The sequence below is a fragment of the Balaenoptera acutorostrata genome, chromosome X (genome assembly GCF_949987535.1).
Source record: "Balaenoptera acutorostrata chromosome X, mBalAcu1.1, whole genome shotgun sequence".
In the NCBI taxonomy this organism is placed as follows: Eukaryota; Metazoa; Chordata; class Mammalia; order Artiodactyla; family Balaenopteridae; genus Balaenoptera; species Balaenoptera acutorostrata.
Window position 1 is genome coordinate 38,031,027 of NC_080085.1, and position 12,286 is coordinate 38,043,312.

The 12,286-nt window shown below is 43.0% G+C and overlaps 1 protein-coding gene across 1 annotated transcript in view; it reads right to left on the reverse strand.

The window, feature by feature from the left end:
* Nucleotides 1-7,068: 7,068 nt before the first annotated feature.
* Nucleotides 7,069-12,286, reverse strand: part of PPP1R2C (PPP1R2C family member C) — a 114,774-nt gene continuing 109,556 nt past the window's right edge. Inside the window, 2 exon segments of the mRNA XM_057537631.1 lie at nt 7,069-7,568; nt 7,571-7,768. Coding sequence (XP_057393614.1) covers nt 7,069-7,568; nt 7,571-7,768 — 698 coding nt within the window.

The window sequence follows — 12,286 nt, forward strand, 5'->3', positions numbered from 1 at the left end:
TGATGCTGCCGTTCTGGGGACCAAGCTTTGCCTGGCGTAGAGCGGGGTGTGCCTTTGCTGTGAGTGAGAGGTGAAGAGGTTCCACATTTGAACGTTAAAATCATTAGCTTCCTGAGACCAATGTCACGTCTGTGTTCCTGTCTCCAGCTTTGCCCTCCCCACCCTGTTCCTTTCCAGGCCCCACCCTGTAGCATATGGTCTTTCAAAAACAGGAGTCTGATTACGTCACTCTCCTTCTTAAAAATGTCCCTGGTTCCCTAGGCCTTAGCGTCATAGGTGAAACCTTCCAGAGCCCTTCTTACCTCTTTAGTCCCTCCCGTTCTCCTTTATAGGACACCATATAGGTCCCTGAAACAAACCACATTGCCTTTGACCTACATCTGAAATGCCAATCTCCCTGGCAATCTCCCACCTCTCTTCATTTGGTTAAATTCCTCTTCGCCTCCAAGTGTTATCCTCGAAATCAACTCCATGGGAAGGCCTTTTAAGACCTTGGGCAATGCCCCTCGAGGGCCTCTGTAAAGTGCTCTTGCACTGTATAGAAATGGTCTGGTGACAAGGCTGAGCTCTCCACTAATCTTGGGACTCCTTGAAGGCAGACACTGAGTCTTGGCACTTAGTGCATGAATAAACAAGTTGATAAATTACAATTGAACTAGTGTCATTTCAGACCCAGCAAGAATTAACCATCATACCTGTTCTTCCTGGGGTAAAGGATTATGTGCTTTCTTAGAGTCTGAGCTACCATGGGAAAAACTCACTCACAAATAGCATAAGGAAATGACAACATGCCATTAATAACCCAGAAGAAGCTGTATCTGTTTTAGGATTTTTCCATCTGGGCACTACAAACCAGAAAAGCAACTGTTTTGCCTCCACAAAGAATGTATTTTTTTTTTAACAGCACACTTTCCAAAAGGACACTCCTTCTGCTGCATTTTGATCTAACCTGATTTAATTTAAAGTTTGGAGATGGGGTCTGACCTTATCTATCAGTGGCTGAGCCGTTGTCTCATAGAAATATGGTTTGAAATTCATTAATAGGGTAGCCTGTATATTATAAGTTAGAAGCTCTGGGTTATCACTGATGCTTGCAATTGCTATGGAAACTGGGTTCATATGCACCTTTCAAAGAGTCTGCTTTAAAACAGGGAAAAAAAAAAAAGGAAAAAGAAGGCTCCTTGCAAGAATAGGATATTATTACCCAGCATGCATAGGCAGGTTCAGTGATGCAAATATGCTCTGCCTACACAATGATAAAAACAATTTTTTATATTTTTAAGAGCTAATAATGTATAACTTTATATTAGAGAACTGTGTTTATACTGGTGAGAAAAAACGCCTAAGGCAGCTTTCCCCCCCTCAGTCCACCACCCCACACCCCTGCCACAAACACAGACAAACACCAGCAATTTTCAGTTTTCCCCAGGCTTTTTGCAGCCTGTATCCTTAAATCTTCCAAAAGCCCCTGCACATGCAGCTTCAGCTGCTAAAGCCCAAGCGGTGTGGACACTGGCAAAGAGCTCAGCCTCTTCTACCCCCATCCCATCGCCAACGAATGTGTATAAATGCTGCATCCTGTAGCTTATGGACTGACTTTTCTATCTTAAAATGGTAGCACTAATTTGATCAAGTTTCTTATCAAAGATTTCTGCGTGTATTCTTCCTTACATTTGGGTTTTGCAGGTTCCATCCCTCATCTCTCTCCTTGCCCACATTTCTCCCTAATAATCCTAATCATCGAAGTATGGTATTGTGTTGGGCAAACGATCGTGTGAGCAGTCATCAGAGCCCCTGGGGGAAAGTGTAGGCTGCTACCTGAGACTGGGGGACAAGGAGGCACACAGAAGTGGTTCCTGGGGATTAGCAGATACACACTACTATATATAAAATAGATAAACAACAAGGACCTATTATATAGCATGGGGAGCTATATTCAATATCCTGTAATAAACCATAATGGAAAAGAATATATATATATATATTTAATTGAAGTATAGTATATAGTTATATAACTGAATCACTTTGCTGTACACCAGAAACTAACACAGCATTGTAAATCAACTATACTTCAATTAAAAAGAAAAAAAAGAAGTGGCTCCTGAGTGGTGTGGTCCTACACGGGACATCACCTCACTCCCCTGTGACTCCTAAATCATCTTTCCAGCCACCTCATTTCGTCTGCATTTGCTCTTCCCCACTCCTCCCTTCTGTCTCCACTTGCCAGCCTCTCGCCAAGGGGGGCCCTCCCCAAAGACCTGATTTGTCACCAGGGTAGCAGAGGGGTGGCAGGACTCTTAGACCATTTGTAAAACAGACAGGAACTGGCTCAATGGCCCAAGAAAGCGACATAAAATTTTAACACAGTAGAAAAAGCCAAGAGGTTTATGGTCTTGAACGCTGTCATTACTTTCTCAATATTTCCCTACACACCTGGAGTCTTTCGTCCCCTTTTTTCTTCCCGTTCTCCTTTCCTTCTGTCACGCTCCAGCCTGACGTGCCTCTCCTGCTGCCACTCTCCTGGCCTTCCTCCACACCCCCTCCCCAGCCATCTGGAGGAATGAAGGGATGAGGATATGCACCTCTCTCCCCACAGCACATACCAGCACCCTCCCTGACCCACGGTTTCAACAGTGGCCCCAGTGTTCCAGAAAAGGACAATACAGCTGCATAAAGCATGAGCCAACAAAAGGAAGCATGGTTTACAGTCCACATTTTACATAACTGCTTCGCTTCTGAGACAGAGTATCTATAGTTCCTCATTCCAATAAGATAAAAACAAAACTCTCAGCATTGTCTAGTGGAAAAGGATTCTTCAAGAATGCAATGCAGAACCCTTTGTTACTCCCCTCTATGTCCTCATCTCTCTCTGTTTACCTCCCCACATGTGAATCCTTCTATGGTTTGCCCCCAATCCCTTTTGTACTGCACTCCTCCCCAAGCCCAGCCAAGTGTGAGCTGGGCCTCCTCTACTCCTGAACCAGATCAGGTCTCAAGGGCTAGGCTCCCTCTGTCCTCACCTTCAGACAGGAGGACCTCACAAGAGACCAGAGCTCCTCTGAAGGCCGGTGCTCTCTCTGCAGGCGTTTGGAAATCACTTCTTTGCTTTCAAGCAGTTACATGATCTAAACCAGGACTCGTCCCTCTTTTAATACAGGCATCCTCTTCCTCATAAGGCTTCATAAATGATCATTTCAGAACCATACAGGTCTCCCCCACTAGACTCAGACCTCCTTAGGGGCAGAGGTTGTATTTCATTCATCTTTCTCTCCCTAGCCCCGGCTATTGCCTCTGACACATGGCCGTACTTGGTAAATGTTCGTTCACTTGAAAGCACAATTGACAAATATGCTTTCACCCAGTGGCGTCTTTGTATGAGTGAATGTCTCAGGTTCCTGGCTGAGCACAGGCTCAGAATAGGGCATGGGAGGACCTGGGGCTCGGGGCAGTGTGTCAGAGGGCACGGGCAGTTCCTAGATTGGAGAACATTCTCCTTAGACCGGTTGTACTTCTCAGCTGTACAGGAAAGCAGCCCCTCCTACACTGTCAGGACAGACGTGTGTGCTTAGGGGAGGGTGAGAGGGGGGCCTTCTATCACCATCAAGGACCTGCATTGAGCCAGTGTTGTATGGTGGGGAAAAGACCATGCCTGAGTCAGCCAGACAGGCCTGGGTGTGAATCCTGATTCTACCACCTAGCAGCTATAGACTTCGGCCAATTACGTAATTTTAATTATTTGAAATTTTCTCATTTCTAAAACGGGCAAAATACTGTTTTAAAGGATCGTTGGCATCATTGAATTTGATAAGGCTTTCAAAGCCCTGGTACCGAGTCTGACACATTGCATGTACTCAATAAATGGCAATTAGTAGTAGAGGCCGTGATAGTAGTATTGCTTTAATTATTTGGTTGGGTGGAGAAGAGAACTATTCTTTTCCTCATCATTTCTTCACTAAGATTTTGTGTCCTCTTGATGACAGTTCAGAGTTAATGACTCATTGAGAGCTAGTCCTGACTTTTAAAGCTAGTGAACTTAAACCTCCATTCTTTTTTTTTCCCCCTCATTTTTTTTCTCCCCTCCCTTCCCAACTCTTCACTTCTGGGTACCTCTTTCTCTCCTTTCACTTTTATAATCCCCCCCCCCAATCAATATGCATACCATGTTCTTCATTTACTCTAAGGTGTGAAGGGCTGATAAGTACTGCAGTGTTACTCCCAGGTGATATTTGCACACAAAGAACAAAATCCTTTAAGTGAAAATATTAAGACGCTTTGAGTTCAGTGTTTGTCAAATTGAGGTTGTAATTTAAAGGAACCAATTTAGTGGCTCTTACTATCATTTTTAAAAATAATATCGTGCCTTATTACAACATGTTATTTAGTGTACTAACATAGAGGGAAAAAATGGAAACAATTTCAAAGTCTAGGGGGAAAATGCATTTGCTTTGACCTTCAAGTGGAAGTTACTTTTTTTAAGCAATCCATTTATACCGTTTTCTGTCCCAGGTTTTAAATAGCCAGCCTGGCTGAATTTCATACTTAAAAATGAGTGAACAAATGGTAACATCAAAGGAGTTAAGCAGAGGAGGTGATGCTGATAAAAAGTTGAAACTGGAACTGAACATTTTCAGATTCCTTTTTCCAAAGGAAAATCAAACAAATAATAAAGGTCCATTTTCTATGCATCCGAATACCGTGCCACTTAATTAGGAAATCATGATGTGGAAAAAAATGTCTTTCTGGATTACATTTGACTAGGGTACCCAAAGCACTATGAATAAAAGGAAAAACTGATAAACTGAACCACATCAAAACTAAAAACTTTTGCTCTGCAAAAGTGTCTGTAAGAGGATAAGGTACAGATTGTGAAAAATTTGCAAATCAAAGAACTCTCAAAACTGAACAGTAAAATAATCAAAAAATGGGCAAAAGGCATTTCACAGAAGAGGATATACAGATTGCAAATAAGCATGTGGAAAGATGTTCAACATCATTAGCTGTTAGCGAAAGGCAAAGTAAGACATCAGGACACATTTATAAAAATGACTTAAATAAAAAATAGTGACAACACCAAATGCTGGTGAGGATGCAGAGAAACTGGAATGCTCACACATTGCTGGTGGGAATGTAAAATGGCACAGTCACTCTGAAAAACAGTTTGGCAGTTTCTTAAGAAACTGCGACTACTATGTGAGCCAGCAATTGCACTCCTGGGTATTTATCCCAGAAAAGTGAAAACTTATGTTCACACAAAAACCTGTACATGCATGCTCATAGGAGCTTCATTTGTAATACCAAAACCTGGAACTAGTCCATATGTCCTTCAGTGGGTGAAAGGGTGAAAAAAACTGGTACATCCCAGAAGGTTACATGCTATATGATTTCATTTATAGAACATTCTTGAAATGACAAAATTATAGAAATGGAGAACACATGTGGCTATAAAAGGGCAACATGAGGGATTCTTGTGGTGATGGAATGTTCTGTATCTTGATTGTATTGACATCAATATCCTGTTGTGACATTGTACTATCATTTTGCAATATGTTACCCCTGGGGGAAACTGGATGAAGAGTACACAGGATCTCTGTGTATTATTTCTCACAACAGCATGTGAACCCACAATTATCTCAGTAAAAATTTCCATGAAAAAAAAATGGAAATACACACAAAACCTTTGGGCTGACGTCTGTCTGTGTACATTCAGGAACTATAATCATGTCACTGGTTGCACAGGAGTCAGTTGTGAAAAAAAAACCTCACTTGTTCTCTAAAAGCTAATTAGGTCAAATGATGAACCAATAATAGCAAATTATTTAGCAGGCTGTAAACCAAAAAGGTGTAGAAATGTAGCAGTTGGATTCTTTTTCCTGACTATAGCACTTCTGCTATTCAATCTATTTTCTCCACATATTAAAAGCCTGAAGAGGCCATGATGGTTGAAATAGAAGTGACATTACTGCAACAAATAAAAGAATATTTGAGAGAACGAAGAGTTTCTAATATTTTGACAATCTATGATACTCCATAAAGCCTTGTGCTGTGTATGCCCCAGGAGGACTGAGGAAACAAAGGGTGGAGAGGGTAAGACAGGTCTAAGGAACTACTTAGATAATATTAGACTTTTACAAATAATTGATATCAAATCTGCCCATCAAGTGCACAAAAACAAAATAGACGTTGGCACCATTTTAACCTGATAATCCATGGAAAAAGGACTATTTTTTTGTTGAGAAAACGTTCAGTCATTTCCTTATAAACACACATATATGGAATCTAAGGGGAAAAAAAAAGGCCATGAAGAACCTAGTGGCAAGACGGGAATAAAGACACAGACCTACTAGAGAATGGACTTGAGGATATGGGGAGGGGGAAGGGTAAGATGTGGCAAAGTGAGAGAGTGGCATGGACATATATACACTACCAAACGTAAAATAGATAGCTAGTGGGAAGCAACCGCATAGCACAGGGAGATCAGCTCTGTGCTTTGTGACCACCTAGAGGGGTGGGAGAGGGAGGGTGGGAGGGAGGGAGATGCAAGAGGGAAGCGATATGGGAACATATGTATATGTATAACTGATTCACTTTGTTATAAAGCAGAAACTAACACACCATTGTAAAGCAATTATACTCCAATAAAGATGTTAAAAAAAAACCACTGAAAGCAAATAAAGGGAAAATTTAAAGGTAAAATGTAACAATAACTCTTATAATATATCCCCTCTCAATTAAACAGGCCAATCACCCTAAAGACAAGTATTTTTCAGCCTGAATATTTATCAGACTACATAACCCACTGTACCAATTGCATTTAGATTTTGTAACAAAACCTATTCTATAAAAGTTAGTACAGCTAGAAGTGAATATAAATCAGTCCCCCTTTAAACATTTAACACATCAAAAGCTATATGCTATGTACATTAACCAACAGTTTTCTCAAAGTAATGGGGCATTAGACGAATATCAGAATCGGTATTTGTGGCAAAGAACCAGACAGAATAGCAAGCAGGGATTTTTCCAGTTAACCTATTATTTTCTAAGTTTACCGTTTAATTATCGCAGTACAATTTAACTGATAAGTATTTCAGTACTTGAAACATGAGCTCTACAGAACAAGAAGCCGTGGGTTATAGTAACAGGGTTTGGATCTGACAAACAATTGCAGCGTTGATCAAACGTTGTCTTCTCGTCGTAGAATGACTGGGTCTGCAGTTCCTCGTCGCTGGTGGGGCCTTCCTCTGATTCCTCCATGGTGGTAGTCTTGTCTTGGCTGGTGGCATGCCAACTTTCTTTGTTTTCATCCTCCTCGTCCTCATGTTGTAGATCTTTGGAAATCAACTGTCTGGCCAATTTGATGTTCAGTCCTCGGTTGTAGTGAAGCTTCCTTTTCATTTCGAACTGCCGCTGTTTCTCTTGTTTGTCCAGGAAGATTTTGCTGGTGTGCATCCCATCCTTCTCCGGCTCCCGCACTGGATAGTTGAGCTCCGAGGTATCAGTGGTGGCTAATTTATTAGCTAAGCTGTCGAGGGTCATGGCTTCTTTAGTTTCGAAATCACTCTTTGCACCTCCTTCCCGTCCTCCTCCAGACCGAGCTGGCGAGTGCTGGGCTCATTCATCTTCATGAAATCGTTGTCTCTGTACGCTGGGCGGTAGGTCGCCAGGATGTTCGACTAATCCCACTTCTGGGACTTCCCAGCCCCGGTGTCACAAAGTCGAACGCAGGTGATGCCACAGTGGTCCCCGCCGCCATCCGCGCCGCTGTCAACGCCTGGGGGGCGGGGAAGGGAGGCCAAGAGGACCCATGTTTTTGTTTGTTTGTTTGTTTAATAGTGTAAGATAGGAAATCTGCCTTCGTTGCACATGAAATGGAGAAGCACTGTCTTGTGAATTTCTCTATCCCGTCTGTGTGCGGGCGGACCGTGTAAAACGTATTTCTCCCTGGGGGTCACAGGCCAAAGTTTCAAAGCCACTCCTTGGGTTGGAAAGATTGGAGGCCTAGGGGCTAGAGGACCCTTCCTACCCTGCCCCTCGGTTAAAGGTCCCAATGCCCAGCCACTTACACTGGCTGGGAACTCCTCCCTCTGCCCCCCCCCCCCAATCCTCCATGATCACATATTATTTCTTCTCCTATCCAGCCCTTCGCTACTGGCTTAAATATTTCAAGAAACTCCAATTCTGCCGCCACCCTGATTCAAGTCACCACCATCTCTGGTCGGGGTCACTGTCACAGCCTCTGAACTAGCCCTCACCCCCATCACCCCTCCTGCTGCCTTCCGACCTCTCATTCACCCTCTATTCAGTGTGGTCTTTTAAAAACACCGTCAAATCTTGTCACATCTCTTTCAAACCCTTTAACGGTGCCCATTTTCTTTCACATAAAGACCCAAATCCAGAAGAGGCAGAAAAGCAGCTCTAGGATGGGCTCCCCCCGCACCCCAATTCTCCACACCCTGCCTCTAGCTTTCTCTGCTGGCCCTTCGGTTCCAGGAGCACTCGCCTCCCTTCCTGTCCCAGAGTTTTTCCCTGGGTTCTTCCCACAGCCTGCAATGCCCCTTCAGATTTCAGCTCAGTCATGACTGCCTTACAGGAGCCTGTTTCCTGACCTCCAAAGCAGATAGGCCTTCCTGTACTTTCATGGCCTCTCTTATTGTCCTTGACAGCACTCGGAGTTGTGGCAATTATGTTTATTATCTGTGTACACTAGATGGTCAATTCCAAGACACAGGGGAAGGTGTCTGTTTTTCTCAGTATTGTCTTCAGTTTCACAACAGGATACTGTAGCTGGCATATGGTAGGTATTACCACAATATTTATGGAATGAAGAATAAATGATAGGTGACAGGTAATTGGAAGACTGAGATTTGTGAGTGGAGAAAAGGGGGCTCCAGAGTTTTCACTGTCAGTTACAATTTGTTCAGTCAGTCACGTGAGAAAAACACCCCACATGTGGAAGTTGGGGACTGTCCCAAAGAGTGACTTCGGAACATTCTGTCTTTCACAGGCCTCATATTTCATAGGCAGTGACATTCTTCTCAAAAACAAAAAGGAAATTAAGATCCAGTTTCACATTTTCCCCTCCAGGTAGCATTCACAAGAGGTTTTTTTTTTTTCCCCCTTCTGATAACATTTTGCTTCCTCTTCTCTCCCTCAACGTCTTTCTACATTTTAGAACACAAAAGCAAAAGCATGAAAGAACCATAAAACTTTTACAAGGGTCTTAAGTACCTTAAGTTCAAGTTGTCCTGTATTCTCCAAAGTCCTACTAACTTCAGGAGCTCTGCAATCACTTTAAAACTGTGTTATTCATCTCAGAAAAAGAATTTCCTGATACCAGTACTCTTTGAAAAAAGCTGTATTGTGTGGTAAGGGCTTTCAGGGATTCAAAAGCCGATCTTCAAGTCTATAGGAAAACCCTCCGGTATGTGAGGGGGAAAAAAACCCAACTTTCATTATTCAGAAATACTCCAGGCTACTCTTTTCAAAAACCTGCCTGAAAGGCAGCACAGACCCGCACAAACGCAATTGGTCCTGGCTGGTAGGCACAGTGGGTCTGTGCGTGTTTAGCTGTAAACAGGATGTTGAGGGAGACGCTGAAAATCCAAAAGCAAAATCCAGTGCATTGGGATTTTGCTTTTCTGTGTACACAGCACCCACCCCACATACTGTGATCTGAATATACAAGCTGTTCAAGATAGAATGAGTCAGCCCTCCCGAAGTTCTTGAGTTTTCTGAAGTGCAGTAACACATTGGCGGTTCATGCTAGGGCAAGAGTACCGTGATTGTGACCTTCTGACCTGGGCCACAGACAAAATCTTTTAAAGAAATCACCAGGTGTTACAGATCTCAGTTGCACATTATTTAAAAGTAATCTCTTTCACCAACCATTGGCTAATTATCTGCTTCATGAAAGTTGCCCTAAGAAAAATCCAAATTTTGAGTTTTTGCCATCAAGCTAAAAGCTCTCAATCTAGTCAACATTACCACAAGCCGAAAAGTTAGAAAAGATCGGCACCCTTTCCAACATTCCTCTTTACACGATTCACTTGTTATTGCCCTAGGACAAGGGCTGAGCAGATAGGTCTGTGGTTCTACCACACACACACGCGCGCACACACACACACACACACACACACCCAAGACTGACAAAAACTTTCCCAGTCAATGACACGTTATATGAAATTTAGATACAGACCTAGAAAGCCCTTCTTTCAACAAATATTTAGTGTGACCACTGACTGTATGTCCAGAAGGAGAACCTTCATTCTGAATGCACAAAAGTGAGGTTGTGCTTCAGTGGTCTTCAATGGGTTAATATTTGAAAAATACATCTAAATATGCATGCTGTTCTATCATCACAGTTTTAAAATACACTTAAAAAGTCACTGATATTTAAACTAACTGATTGATAAGCCTGACGGTAGATCACTCCATGGTTTCGTTTCTTCCACTAAGAATCATTTCCCTTCCATGCAGCCATTCTCCAAATGCGGTAAATACAGGAATTGGTTCAAAAGGAGAGCTAAGCCAGGAACCAAGAAATTCTCAACCAAAGGTTGGAACACCTAAGAAACCAAAAGCTACCATAAACAAGGAAGGTATCCCAGATGTCCTACTGGGTGCCATTGGTGAGAAATTAGTAAAACAATGAGAAGCAGTCGGCTTTTTTGGGACCAATCATGCTGCCAGAAGTGGAGATTAATACTAGTTCAGCCGTGTAGCGTCTGAAGGTGTACATCAGTCCACCCAAGGATTGTCCACAGTACTTGGAGAATTATGTTGGATATTGTGTAATATAAAAATAAAAGTGCTATTTGGTTTTGAATCTATGTTTCTCTCTCTCATATTCCAAACCCAAATTTCTGATATTCTATTAAATATCCCTGCCTTAGATTGGGTTCCCTTAGAAGCTGACCCTGAGACAAAGACTCGAGTGCAAGTAGTTTACTCGGGAGGAGATTTGCCGAAAATACTGGTAGGAGATTGGGGAAGTGAGACAGAGAAGGGCAGGAGGCGAAGGATGCATTAGAAAAGCAGTTCCTACTGTAGGCAACTAGAGCTTAATGCTCCTGAGAAACTCTAGAAGTCAATGTAGAAGAGTTACCCCCATGGCCTACCTCCACCCCACTGGCGAAGGAGCTAGAGTATATTTATACATCAATTGCTGCCATCTTGACTTCAGGCCTGCTGGGAGAGGGGAGGGGCATGAATCCCTCGCACTCTGGATTCCTGATGGAGCCTGGTGAGTGGATGGCCAACTTACTGATGCATGCAGACTCGTGTTGGCTTCTTTCCTTCCCTGTTTCACAAGCCCTGTCCTGCTATCCTGCTCCCTGGGATCACAGTCCCAAATGAAAGCCTTTTTCTCCAGCTCTGCTTTTGTAGGAGGAACCCAAACTAAGAGAAGGATTGTGTACTTCATCGTTAATTCCTAAACAGTCATTGGCGCATGTCCATATTCTGTGGCAGATGTCCATATTTCTGCAAAGTGGGTGAATGAACTGAGGGAGGTGAACAAAAATCTTTTGAAAGGAAGAGCCTAGAAATATGGGCAGATCTAGAGAGGTTCAGTGAGACAATGGTTTTCCATCTTTTTCATTGGAAGTTTTAAAGCAGTAAATTTTTTTTAAATTTTATTTATTTATTCATTTATTTTTGGCTGCGTTAGGTCTTCATTGCTGTGCACAGGCTTTCTCTAGTTGTGGCGAGCGGGGGCTACTCTTTCGTTGTGGTGCGCAGGCTTCTCATTGTGGTGGCTTCTTTTGTTGTGGAGCACGGGCTCTAGGCTAGCAGGCTTCAGTAGTTGTGGCACGCGGGCTCAGTAGTTGTGGCGCACGGGCTTAGTTGCTCCGTGGCATGTGGGATCTTCCTGGACCAGGGCTCGAACCCATGTCCCCTGCATTGGCAGGCAGATTCTTAACCACTACGCCACCAGGGAAGCCCAGTAAACCTTGTTTTCCAAATTAAATATTACATAGAATTACAGAATAAAAATTAGTAAAATTGGAGCTAGGAAGCAATGGAGTTTGTCTGTGTGGAGGTAGGGACACCAGAATTCTCACTGCTTGGGATCTCAGAGGTGGCTCCTGAGGCATCACAGGGACTTGGGGAGGGGGCGTCAATTGGAAAATCACTGCAAGAGTCATTGCCCAAAGCAATTTATCCCAAGGGTTGATTTTCTGAGTGATCACTTGTTTTGAGAATGGGGGTGAGGAGATTTTCTACTGTAGTGATTCAGACCAGCATATTCACTGAGTGCAGGTCACTAAGGAGACAGGACATCAATGAG